This window comes from Pangasianodon hypophthalmus, chromosome 15 (genome assembly GCF_027358585.1).
Source record: "Pangasianodon hypophthalmus isolate fPanHyp1 chromosome 15, fPanHyp1.pri, whole genome shotgun sequence".
NCBI lineage: Eukaryota > Metazoa > Chordata > Actinopteri > Siluriformes > Pangasiidae > Pangasianodon > Pangasianodon hypophthalmus.
Genome location: NC_069724.1, coordinates 20,654,756 through 20,668,771, shown reverse-complemented (window position 1 = coordinate 20,668,771; position 14,016 = coordinate 20,654,756). Strand labels below are relative to the sequence as shown.

Genomic DNA, 14,016 nt, shown 5'->3' with positions numbered 1-14,016 from the left:
CAGTGTACACACTTCAACAGAGAGAGAGAGAGAGAGAGAGAGAGAGAGAGAGAGCATGCAATATTTTGGCTGTTCTATAATTTTTTACAGTTATTAATATCATATTATACAGTTATAAATATAAACTATTTGATAATGGAGGGTTGTCATATCCACTATGATGTTTTTAGAAATGTAAAAGATGTAAATCACCTCTGTACCACTCCACTGTTATAATATAATCCATATATTTTATTACTATATTTTAACAGTAATATTTTTACTCCATTAAATTTTGCTCATAACACTCCCAAGCCAACATTGTTGATGGTACCAGAGCATGTGTCAGTCATTTTGAAGTTTTTTCTTTTTTTTTTTTTTTTTTTTTAAACTTTAAAAAATATGTGTAACAAACCTTATTATATCTTTCTTTCATTTTTTTTTTTTTTTTACTAAGACATACTATAAATTCAAGACCTAAAACTATACACAGTATAAATACACATATACAATTTCTGTCATTTCGGGCTTCAAAGTTTTTTGTTTTGATTTGTTTTTAATGCGAGTCTTACAATATTAATTACACAATGCAAATATTTTTCAGCTGTCCTATTTTACCCCATTTTACTTCTACTTCATGGTTACTAACTCCAGTTACTTTTGTTATATGACTGATTTATTTATTTTTTAATTATTTGAATTTGCATGCTATTTTCTTTTCGTAATAAAACCATCTAAAAATTGTGATGTTTAATAAGAATTTATGCCTGAAAAGCCTAATGAAAAAAAGAAAAATAAATGTCTCAGTTATTTCAAACACTACATCAGAAGCGTGAAGCGTGTTTCTATGTGCAATGGTCGCTAGGAAAAAAAAAAAAAAGTGGATGTATATATGCAGTCAGTAAAAACAATGGCCTGGATCCACATCCTGTCTGTGGTGTATTCAGCAGCAGGAAGTCTTGGGTACCAATAGGGCAAAGGAAATGAGAAACCTTAGCTTAGCCAAGTTGGCACCTGATCGTCCCAAACAGTGTCCCAGTGTGGTTTCACTTGTTTTGCCCACATGATGAGAGGATTAAAGCAGCTGTGGGTAACTGGAGCCTGTTTAAGTTAAGCCAAGCAGGATGGAGCCTAATGTGCCGCTTTTGTACTGAGGGCCAACACTTATAAATAATGGGCTAAACTATAATTAACTATCATTTAGTCCGGTAAATAAAGAAAGCTCGTCTACGCTGGACCTTGTATTATCGAATACTTCATTTTTCACACGTGAATCAATTCATATACACTTCTGTAGATGTTACTGAAAGCATAAAATATGAGGATGAGTCGACTGAAATCCTTAATGTTTTTATTTCGCTTTGTTTATTGCAAATAGGTCTCACAAAAGTGTATCATTTTTCCATCATACCGTAATCTCCATTTCATTTAATGCAAGTCTTCCTGCACTTAACAAATGACCGGATTCTTCTAGAGAATGAAATTTGATTCCGTTCTGATTTGACACTTTAAAGTGTTTCATTCCACTTACCCATGTATAAAGTGTGAAAGAGAGCTACACATACATACATACATCTCCAGATGAAAAGAAATGGCTTAGTTTTATATCTACTAAAGAACTACAGGTAAATTAAACCTGTACTTTCAAGTTTCATTCAAACCAGACAAGATTCATACACGATTCCATGTTTATTTGTTGATCTTGGGCTTCCAATGACTATTTGGTGTCTTCTCTTTGGCTGGGATGAAAACTTGTAGTCACACTGTCCCTAGCCAGTCAAAAATGTACAATCAAACTGTATTAACTGCAATTCTGTTAAAAAGAAGACTGCAGAATTAAGTGTATTTTTTTATCATGATTATGATTTTTGGATTTAGCAGCTAATTAAATGTAATCAACTGCACTAATGATGAGCTTGTGGATCTGGAGCCTATCCCGGGAACACCAAGAGGGCGTGAGGTGGGAATACACGCACACACACACACACACACACACTTTCACACACTCATTCACACCTAGCATAGTTAATTTACCTACTGGCATGTTTTTGGGGATGTGGGAGGAAACCTACTGCTCTAAAATGTTTAAATAAAATGGTTTTTAACCATAAAACTGATTAAACTACAAGCTGTCCGTTCATATGTTTTAACTGTTCATATGGCTGCATATTGTAGTGGCATGTATATTTATTTATTTATAGTCAAGTACCAGAATATAACCTCCTTGTGCTAGCATTTAGCAGTTAATGTGACAAATGCTACACTCAAATAGGTTCATGTTCACTGTAAATGGTCCAAAGTTGTGGTATTCACTTCTTCGAAAGTAAAAAAGCTTTATAGCTTGTGAGAGAATCATGTTTCCCAATATGATCCCACTGAATCTGGCTTGCAGTCGAAGTTTAATTACAGTTTAATTATTAATTTTGGGTTGTGTGGAGTCTTTTCTCTGTAATTTCTCAAAACATCTGTGGAAAATGTTCATATCCCTAACAACGTCCTCTCATTTTCACTGTCATTTGCCTTTACAAAGAGCCTCTGTTTAGAGGATTTAACTTCTATGTGCTAGCACCATGCTAGCTGGCTTAACTGTAAGGTAGTTTATGCTTGGCGTCCATCTTTCCTAGCTGCTTAGCAAACAATTTTCTCACACTGGCGTATTGTATGTTCATCTATCAATGTCAATGATCTGCACGTTTGAAAGAATGTAGAATTGTAATGCACAATGAGAATACATTAAAGATCATTATATAATATTTTCGGCATTGGCAGAATAAGTGTTGTAAATAATTGTTATGATCATCGTAGCCATTATTAAGCATTATTAAGCATTACAACCATCTCCTCATTGATAGATGAAATAAATGCAACAATATTAGCTACAAGGACCGTTCTTTATTTATAAAAGTACACAAACATGTGAAATACAGTACAACACAACATAAGTGGCAATGTTCTGTAGGACCGTTTAACACTCCTTATTTTCTCAAACAGTTTTCTTAACCTGTCTTTAACACACGCTTCAGCACTGGTCTCATTGCTGTTTGTTTTTCATGACGGCTTTGAGTCTTGCATAGACATTTCCAAAGTTCTGCAAACAAAGAACGATGCTTTTTAATGTTCATGAAATGATCACATGTAGTGTATATATGTTTCAGGCTTATCACGAACTGTGGAACAAACCTGGATTGCATAGTATACTAATCCTAAATAACCCGCAATACAGCCACCCAGGAAGAGATCAAACGCAGCCGGTTTCACCCTAATGGAGGAAATTTAGATCATTTTTCACACTTAGGTTTTCTCATTGGAAGTGGTAACAGATAAGACTTATACAAATCTAACCTGTACATCATCATTGGCTGCTTCATTTGATCGAAGAACGTAATGTCAGAATCCCTGACAAAGAAAAGTTTGGAAAAAAAAATTGAATGCATTAATTCACATATTAATACACATAATACATCTTTCACTATGCTTTTAATCACATTTCCCATGTTTCGGTAACTGAATAGGTGAAAAAATGGTATCTAATGTACCATAATAACGTAAGGTGAGCTAGGTAGCTAGTTAAGTGCAATAATACACACTAGTGATGTAACCAAAATCCGAATAAATTATTTAGTTTGAACAGATAATGAATCCCATACAAATATGAAAACAGATATGAACAATAAGCAGAGTATTTTTTTATTGTTTTTTTTTTTTTGGCAAGAAAAGCTTGCCAAAAACTTCAGACTAGGTGCGTGAATTGGGACTGTGATCCCACAAGAAGAAACAAAACAAAAAAAAAAAGTAGTGTGAGGCTTTTACTAAGCAAAATTTCAGCAGGTTCAGCAGCAAGTTCCCACCCAAACTATATCTCAAAAACCACACAAAAAGATTTGAAACTAGCCAAAACTATTCAGTCAGAGAAAGAGGTAGAACCATTTTCTTCTTTTTTCAGTCTTTCCATTAAGAAGAGTTAACAGTAGCACAGTTTTCTGATTTGCAGTATCTGCAATACACAGGCATTATACGCAGAACCTGACAACTCTGCACGTGAGACCTGGAAGTTCAATTAACATTATACAAATAGAAGAGGCACTAATCGGTTTTAGCTCTAAATACTACCTTACTGAGCTCCAAAACAAAACTGTATTTCAAGATTCAAGATTCAAAGAACTTTATTAATCCCAGGGGGAAATTGCTACACAAACAAAAGTTATGCTTTCATATACTGGGGCACTGCTCCATATAGCTCACACAGACAGCAGATATTCCTGCTGGCTCTCAAACAAATCATTTAATTCATAGCAAAATTCAAACAGAAATTCATACACTCATTATAATGAAATACCACTTAAAGGACCCATTCTGACTCACAGAAGCATTGCAAGTGTGTCCCAGTTTTATAGTAGATTCTGACAGCATGTCCAGCAAACTTTCTGGTATGCAACAAACCCAAAAACTGAAGTAAATCCAGTAAAATATTATTACATGGCTACTTTTGTCAACTGTAGCCAAAATAACAGTTTCTTGATTTGGGACAGGCATTACTGCTTTAAAAAATAGTTAGCTTGCTTACTCAGTCACATTAGACAGAAGATTTCCAGAAGGTTCCGCAGTGCGTCTGGGTCAGGAGTTGAATAAAGTTATGTTTTGCAAATTGCTATTTGTCGTTATAAAAAATAATGATATAACAATATAACAATAAACGTTGCTATGAGCGGCAGTGCTCTGTCCTTGCATTGCACATAGAGGATATTATTCAAATCTGGCAAGTGTGTGTATTTTCTCTCGATATGTTATATGAGTTATATGACAGCTTTGCTTCAAATCGGTTTAATCGTTGTTTCCACATACGTTCATGTTCCTGAAAGACCATTTGTCATCTGTGCATGATCATTTAATCCATCTAGAAAACTGTACTAGTGTCAGTCAGATTGCATAGGTTCATGTGTAGTGCATCAGGAGGTGGGATTTGGAACAAGTAGCAAATGAAAACCATTTTGCCAGCCATTTTTTTAAAAAAAACTAATAACCCAGACATGAAATCTGTTTGTTTTCAGCACCCGGGCTTCTCATTTGTCCACCCCTGTAGATACCGCAATGCATGTTTATTGCTATTATATGGTAAATGATCATTTAGTATCTGTGTTCATCCAAATAGGTGTATTGTGTGTGTGTGTGTGTGTGTGTGTGTGTGTGTATATATACCTGTGGTCCTGACGGAAGGTGTGTCTGTAGACCTGTTGAAGGTGCCGTCTGAACTCCTGCTCCAGGCTGTCGATGAGAAGAGTGTGCTGCGGCTCTCTGTCCATCAGCTGAGTGGCTCGTGGCACAGAAGTCAACATAGTCATCAGAGCAGATAGACGACTATCCAGGACATCCTGAAACACACACACACACACACACACACACACACCCTTCAGGTGTTATTTAAAGACAGGGAGTTTTATTCCTCTTATTCCTACCACAGCAATTTGCAAAAAAGTGCCATTTTTAATGTATTAATGGAACACTTTTTACCCATTTATAACCATCTATCACCAGCTTTGATTTTTGATTTTTCTCTCTTGAACAGCAAGGTCCTGAAGACTTTCCCATGTCAGAAAACTTCTGACATGGGACTGTTACAAAGCACTGACACTGGAGACTCCTTCCAAATGCAATAATTAAACATCTCCTTACAGAAAGCTTCACCACTTTTAAAATCCATTTAGGTGGAGAGTCCACCATACAACTCTTAGTCTATAGTTATTATAGAAACGATAATGCATTAGAACGAAAGCATTAATATAAACCTTGCAGCTTCTGATCGATCAGAATCAAGTCTTCAACAGCACTGGGGTATAAGCTATTATTTAAAATTTGGATTATTTAAAGTGCATTCACACTTTATTACAATGTTTCCTCAGATGTGTTGCATTACATCTATGAGGGTTAATGGCTGTAAACCTCAATAACAGATATTGTAATAGACATTTTAATTTTCTAATAGAAAACCTTTACATGCATATACAAAAATCAAACAACAGAAAGTCAATAAGTCGTACCAAACTGCCCCTGAACACTTGCAATTCTTTCGGAGAACCCTGCACCATAAAATAAAGAGAATACCATTTAAGTGAGCAGAACAAGTATTTCAGCTACAAGTTGACAGTATTTAAGGTATAAAAAAGTCACAGCATTGTTTCCCTCACCTTGTGTGACAGATTATACATGTACCTCACCAAGGCCTCAGCAACAATGACTGTGTTACGTTTCAGTTTTCTGATGTCCACCCGAGACCTACATATACAAATAAGACAGCAAATAAAATAGATTTAGTGGATTTAAAATGCCATTAAATTTGATTCCGATTGACATGTTGATTGCTGTTTACATGGTGTCAAGGATGGAGCCCCGGCGCTCTGATCTGGGGTCTTGCAGGTGAGACAAAGTGAATCCTGGGATGTGTCTCATTCCATAGCGCTCATGCTCCCATGCTAGAGTAGACTCTTGCAGGTTGATCTTCTTGTGTACAGTTCCAAAGCTCACCCATGGAAACCTGGACGAGATGACCTTCAAAAGAAAAAAAAAAACATGGGATGCATGTATATTGCTTCATATTCAGTAAGTGTATGGATTTTTTTTTATATGATGGTTTATGTTAGATTTGGTCTCACTTCTTCTAGTTGCTGGACGAAGCTAAACTGAGGCGTCTCTGGTTTTGGGGGTCGAGATACATGGAGGAAAAGTTCATCACCAGAACCAAGAGAGTCCAAACAGAGAACGAAGGCCACGTTATCATGCAGAAGACTGGATTCTGTGTAGTGGAGGGACACCAGTGTTGGACAAATCATAAATGTATTAGCTAGCCTACCAGGCAAATGAAAGCTCCAATGTGCTACCCAGTTCCATGTCTTGGCTGCATAGACACCTAACTGGCCACAGTAAAAAGTGGTAATGTAATAACATATAGGCACTAGTTAGCTAGTTAAAGGCATTAATACAGACGAAGGGATATGAACAAATATATGAATTCCCACGGAGGAGACGACTGTATAGTCATAGTCCTTATCCTCTCCACATAACTTTTTTTTGTTGTAGCACGTTATCACCAATATGGTGACAGTGAGTCATAGGCAAATGGCTCGGCTAAGCATCGCAAAATATTATTTAAGTCTGGCTAGTGTGGCTATTTTCTCTCTATATGTCTAACCCTGAGTTGATTGCACATTTCGCTAGCTGGAGAGTTATATGATAATTACGTTAATCAATCTGCCGAGTAAAAATGTTTCTATTGTCAACCAGGTCATGCTTCGGCCGATGTATGTAGTGCAGCAGGAGGTGAGATTCAACTAGCTGGTAACAGAGTTACATCATCAAGGTGTGATACATCACCGTGAAGCGCATTGTTTAAACATAGCTACATACCAAACGAAATGTTTTGTTTCGCAAAAGTCAATAGGCTACAGAGTTTTTATTCTGTTTCTGGTTGTCGCCAAGCGACTACGAATAAAAAAACCAATAGACTAATAGACTGTTTTTTCCAGACACCCAGGCTACTGAATTGTCAACAATACAATAAATAAGTACGGCTCAATCTTCTTAGTTACAAACTTTTTGTTTAAGCACTTTGTTACTGGAACAAATTGGTTGTTTACGCACCAGCTTCACAATGACAAGAAAGTAGCCTGCGACTACACATGATATGCATCATGCAAGAGCATCCCACAATACCAATACTATTTAATAATCATACAATGAATGACCTGTGAACTTCCCATGATGGCCAAACCCAGCAGTTATCATCAATCCAAGTCACTAACCTGCATGGTCCATGTTTTCAGCCAGCCAGCGTTTGGTGCCGATGAAATTATATTTCCCTCCTCCGGTAAGAGAGAAAAGGAGATGAAACCTATAAACAACACGACCACAGAACAAGTGGCGAAATGAATATATAAATCAACAAGATATATTAATGTGTTAATGCTACTGTGTTGTATTTGTATGAGATCTTATTCATTAACATGCAGGACATGTTGCATTACAGTTTTTTTTGTTTTTTTTAGTTAATGTTGAATGCTGGATGAAATGCTAAACACTTCTACTGTGTGGTATCTTTCTCCAGACTAGTAATGGAACCGGAACTTACGGCGCCTTGTTGCGAGGATCGCTGTAAAGTAGTTGAAAGAGTCTAGCCAGTTCTAGCAATATGGTGACGCCACTGCCATTCGAGTCTGCTCCATATGACAACCACTGCGAAACATACAGGCTTTACATGTATGAACAAAATCAAATATAGATATAAATTGATCACTGGTCATCTGACTTTATACCACAGAGCAGTTGAATTCTCAATTCTGGTTTTCTATAACAGCAGCTCAGACAGTAGTTATTGCTGCAAAGCAAATCACAGGTTTATACCCTGACTAGTGTCCCAGTCTCTAGTGATGAAAAGCATCCCCATAACATGATGCTACCACCACCATGCTTCACCACAGGGATGGTGTTCTCTGGATGATGAGCAGTGTTGGGTTTCTGCCAAACATAGCCAAAACATTGTTGTCTAATCATGTTGTCTGATCAGAGCAGAGGATCCTTTTCCATATGTTTGTTCCAAATGGGAGTGGTCTTCCTGAATACATGGGTCAGATGTATATTCTTGGCGGGAGTATGATAATTAAACTAATGCACTCTAACGGGTTATCATTTCTATAGTAACAACTCATTCACTGGGACTTGTAATGTGGTCTACATAATCGAAGGTGAATAATAATGGATTAAAAACTGTGCTATTTAAGAAAAAAGTACAATCGTTGATATAGTGAAGCTTCCTGTAAGGAGTCTCCAGAATCAGGACTTTGTAACAACAGTCATGGGAAAGTCTTTCTTTGTTAAATCCATTTATCTTTTTACAACGCTTAGGTTATATCTGATGTCCATCATACAAGTCCCTATGAATTAGTTGTTAGTATAAAAACAAGAACGTATTAGAATGAGCGCATTAATATAAAACTTGTGATGTAACAGCAGCTCTGAGAAAATTAATCAATGCCCTCTGACCAATCAGAATCGAGAATTTAACAGCACTGTGGTTTAAAGATAAATTAATCACAGGTGTAGAGGAATGCTGAAGGATTTATCTTGACAAGTGATATTTTAAAAGTAACTAACTCCACTTAAACTTCATAATGTATGTGTAGTTAAAATGAATTAGGGCAATCGTTAAGGGCAACTTAACACTGAAAGAGAATGCTGTTGAGTGGCCACTTGAAATAAAATGCATAAACATGTCTAAAAAAATAGATAACCCTGTTACACATTTATTACTAATACAAGAATAAGTATAGTATAATGCCATGATTGTGTGTGGATTTCGTTTTATTAGTAATCGTGGCTTACTGGTGCAAGGCCAAATGAGTCATAATGGGCGGTGATAACAATTGTGGGCGGGTCATCTCCAACTCCAGGAAGCACACCCTTGGAATAAAGAAATTTCTCACTCTCATTCTGATAGTTCACGTCAATATTTAATTGGTGGTTTTCCTCATTAAGGCAATCCATCCAGCTCACCTCTAATGTAATGATAGAGTTGTCAGTGATGGCCTTGATGGGGGAGTTGTTGTTCACCAGTATCTGAAAGGCAGTGGTTGTGACCATACTGCGGAGAACTAGAACACCAAAAACAACACAACATTAGCTTCCCAAAAGGATACAAACTGGATATGATTACTACAGGTATTTCAGCTAGAGGTGAAGAAGGGAAAAATACAAGATCTGAAACAGTCATCCAGGTCATTCTGCAATCTATAGTCTTAGAAAGTCATTGAGACTGGAAATCTTTTGTCTCTCATCTGAAGGGGATCACCAGTTTTGTTAAAGTGTGGAACATTCCTCACAATTTAAATCTGAGTGCAGGGTTAATGAAGCCTACTAATGCCACATACTGTGACTGGTCCATTCTAACATATTCAGGTTCTTGGTTGTGAACCACTCCAGTATAGCTTTGCTATTATGCCTAGGGAACAGGAACAGGTTTTCTTCTAGGATTGCTCTGTATTTGGATCTTACAACCCTGACTAGTCCCAGTCCCTAATGATGAAAGGCATCCCCATAACATGATGCTACCACCACCATGCTTCACCACAGGGATGGTGTTCTCTGGCTGATGAGCAGTGTTGGGTTTCTGCCAAAACATAGCCAAAACATTGTTGTCTAATCATGTTGTCTGATCAGAGAAGATGATCCATGTTTGTTCCATGGATTGGATTGGTCTTCCTGAATACATGGGTCAGATGTATATTCTTGGTGGGGTATCATAATTTTGACTGAACTTGCACCATCTTAACTGAACTTAACCTCAGTGAGTAAAAAATGTTGAAAAATTGTCTCTGCCAGCAAAAGAACTAGACTACCTATGCACCAACAGATGTTTCCAATTGTAAGCTATCATTTGCACTTTCTAGAAATATCTCCTTGATCTCAAATAAACTATGTCAAACTGTCATGTGGAAAGTTATCAAAAAGCTATTATAAAGCCATTAAAAAGATTTATAACATCAACTACCACAAAAGCATTATTTGCTAGTAAGCTATAAAAAAATTGTCCAAACAGTTAGCAAGCCAGCCAGGATATAAGAAAGATAAGACCCAACTTAGGGACATTTTCAAGCTGTGACTTCTGAACATTCAAGAAGAACTTCCACGAGGAGAATTTGATAGATTACCTATCAGATATCTGTCATTAAAACATTTCATGGCATCGAAAGTATGGACTAACACAAAATCCCAACAGGATATAACAAAGACATGGATTGGATTACTATGAAATAGTTATATGCTGGTGAACTAATAAAGCTTCTGAAATTCAATTGCCTTGACTTACTTAATTTTGAAAATACACAACAGAATGCAACTCATCTATCCTTTACTTTCTGACTCCTCTCACCTCTGATCAGGATGGAGGCGGACTTGGTGGCTGCAGCGTGCTTCACTTCTGCGTACATATATAAAAGCTGCTCATCCTCAGGAACCACGTAAACAGGCATGAGGGTCACCGTCTTCAGAACCTCAGACTCTGTAACCATGAAACCCTGGAGATGAGAGATTTCCCTTATAAACCATTTTTAAGACCATTTTTGGTGTGGTGTAAAGTGGCCTGAAGCAAAGCAAACCACCCCAAGTTGATTATTTATCTATACCAGCACATCTTGAAGTCTTCTACCACAGCAATTTGCCAACAATTTTTAAAAATTATTCAGTAATAAACACAACATCATAGTATTTAACTACTACATCAATGATAGTTCCTATTATTACATAGCATCCTTTTTTTTTTGGTAGTATAAGTAACATGACAACAAAAAGCAGCTTATGTTACCAAGAAACTGGAAGTCCTCTATCCTGGAGACTCTCCCATGCTAGCTTTCGAAAACGCTGACACTGGAGACTCCTTCCATAAATGTTTAAAAAACATCTTCTTCATATCAATGATTTTGCATTTTTCTTTGTTAAATAACATCCCGTTTCTTATTAGAGTATGTGGAGCTATTGTCTGTTATCATAGAACATTATTCAGCACTTTCTGACCAATCAGATTTGAGAATTCAACAGTAATGTGCTATAAGTATGAATAGGAATGAGCAATGAAATGTGGCTGCTGCAGCAAGAGGTTTCATAGTACTGAGTTTAAACTACAGGTTTATCATGAGCAGCCTACTTGTAGCTGTAGGATTTACGAGTCAGCATGGTTACATTAGCATATGCTGGGATATTAGCTAGCTAATAGCATGATTAACAAAGGGAGAAGCATTTTTCATGTCAATATCTGCAACAAGTAATTTGATTCATTATTTTATGTTATGAGCTAAATCGATAGCTTGTGTTATCACTGGCTTTGAAAACTAGAGTTTTGTGTTGAGGAAATAAATAAAGGAGATACACTGGCTAGGTCATAAAGAAATAGAAAATGCACATAAAATGTATTTGGCCAATAATATGCAACATAATTAGTCGGTAACCACCTGGATGACATCTTCAGATATAGTAGAGATGTTCTGAGGTATCAGTATGAGCACTGCTGCTGCATTCTGCCTCTTAGACTCTAGAAAGCGATCTATTGTGAAGTCAGACAGCTTCATGATCACGCAGCGGCGGGTCAAACTCGAATCGTCTGGTGAACGTGCCTCTGCAACAACCATGGCACCGTGACAACCTGGTAATAAAACACCACATTCCTTTAGCAAAAGACATCACAATAATAAGTTTATATTAGAGGTTAATGGAACAGATTTAAAAGAAGAAAAAAAAACACTGATACAATGCTGTATACTTTGGGAAACTTGCTAAACAGCTCATAATATATTATTCATTATAATTACAGAACATTTGTGGGAATTCAGACAAATCAACTTGTCCAGAATGGTATAGTTAACAATACCAGTTGTAAGTTCTTATACTGATATGAAATTTTAGAAAATTTATCTAAATTGTAGAAAATTTTAGAAAAAAAACCCTCAAAATGAGATGATGGTACCGCGTTTTTCCTGTTGCAGACTGTAATGCTGCATCCTGTAGGCTGTGAACTCGTACGACGATGCAGCAGGAAGAGCTGAAGCATGTAGCAAGTGTGCAGAGAGCAGCAGCAGAGCCACCATTCTCAAGCTTCTGTAGGTCATGCTTCTGCTACACGTTTCCGTCATCTTGTTTACCGAGCAAATCTACAATAATATAATATAATATAATAGCAAATAATATAATTGCTAAAGACAAACCAAACTATATGGATATACGGCCAATGAACCACGAGTGACAGTTCAAAATACCCGCTTTTGGTCCTTGTTGTTATTAGAATGCACTAGTTGACATGTTGAAGCTCAGTAGTTATGGTCCATCCATACAGGATCAATGCATCTGAAAAGCTCTTCTGAAGCTTAAAGTGACCCTTATAGCCCTAAAGTTTGAAATCTCACCTGAATCTGAGGTGGTCTTCTGGCCCTTTCTGTAACACGAATGAGATGTATTTCAAGTGAGTTCTTCGAGGCCTGAAGGTAAGCCGACTGCACCATCTGTTCCAGGACAGATGAAGCACGGCTAATCAGACCTGACCACCAATCCCTGGCCTCCGTCTACACAGAGTGCGAGAATTACCACTTGCTGGCTTATCACTAGCACAGACCTTAACACCAAGTCATACCAAGTCATTCATCCATCTTCAGGAACCACTTTATCCTGGAACACTGGTTAACACGGCATACCAAATAATATTAAATAATACTGTGAGCAATTACCATGGAGTAGTACACTTGATCTGACATACACCAGGAACAACGTGTAGTTATGATCTGTTTTACTTCAGACCAGACAGGGTGCATTAACACCCACACAAACATGCTAGGGATTCAAACGAATACAAATATTCAAAATGAACAGCTAATGTGTTCATACAAATACAGACACAAATAGGAGGTGCACGTTTTATTTTTTTAAGAAAGCTTGACAGAAAGGTTCACAGGGCATCTGGAGGTCTGCATCAGGACTTAGATTCCCTCAGGATGCAACAAAAAAATTGGAGATTTTTACTTTTATGCTGATACATAGATGAAAGAACTTGCAGCTATGCTTGATGCATTTACAGCATCCTTAGTAACTGCCTGGTCAGGGTCATGGTGGTTTAAATTAGGCTACTGGATTGTTTATATTTTGGGAAATAGCAGCAGCTAACTTCATTAGAAAATATTATGGGAAAGTACAAACCGTTTAAAAAACAACCCCGCACACATTTCTAATGGAGACCAATTATGAACTCAAGTGATGTAGCTGAGGTTGAGGAACTGTCAGAACCTACCATTTTTTGCATCTGGGTTTTTCGCCCACAGTGTTCTCCAGTGTTTCCACTATGGGGCATAGTGGTATAATTGGTTTATATTTAATTACACAAATAAGCCTTCTGTTTTAGACCACACCCACTTCGGGTTTAAATCCAAATGCAAATCCAGATCCAGATTAAATCCAGATCCAGATATTTAAAGCACTATACAGATACAGATACTCATAGTGTCATTGCGTTAC

At 37.0% G+C, this 14,016-nt stretch overlaps 1 protein-coding gene across 1 annotated transcript; it reads right to left on the bottom strand.

The window, feature by feature from the left end:
* Positions 1-2,870: 2,870 nt before the first annotated feature.
* On the bottom strand, positions 2,871-13,411 carry zgc:109965 (Nicalin-1-like). Its single transcript, XM_026929150.3, has 15 exons — positions 12,482-13,411; positions 11,970-12,160; positions 10,895-11,039; positions 9,520-9,617; positions 9,349-9,426; positions 8,099-8,202; positions 7,773-7,861; positions 6,627-6,766; positions 6,344-6,522; positions 6,162-6,249; positions 6,015-6,053; positions 5,176-5,348; positions 3,322-3,375; positions 3,160-3,238; positions 2,871-3,067 (listed from the first exon to the last, which is right to left on the bottom strand). The coding sequence occupies exons 1-15, from the start codon at positions 12,645-12,647 to the stop codon at positions 3,011-3,013; spliced, it is 1,680 nt and encodes a 559-aa protein (XP_026784951.3). The 5' UTR covers positions 12,648-13,411; the 3' UTR covers positions 2,871-3,010.
* Positions 13,412-14,016: the final 605 nt, after the last annotated feature.

Coding starts and splice junctions, on each gene's coding strand:
- zgc:109965 (XM_026929150.3), bottom strand. CDS start 12,647: ATGACGGAAACGTGTAGCAGAAGCATGACCTACAGAAGCTTGAGAATG. Junction 6,054..6,161: donor TGTATAATCTGTCACACAAG/GTGAGGGAAACA, acceptor TTTATGGTGCAG/GGTTCTCCGAAAGAATTGCA. Junction 3,068..3,159: donor TAGTATACTATGCAATCCAG/GTTTGTTCCACA, acceptor CTTTGTTTGCAG/AACTTTGGAAATGTCTATGC.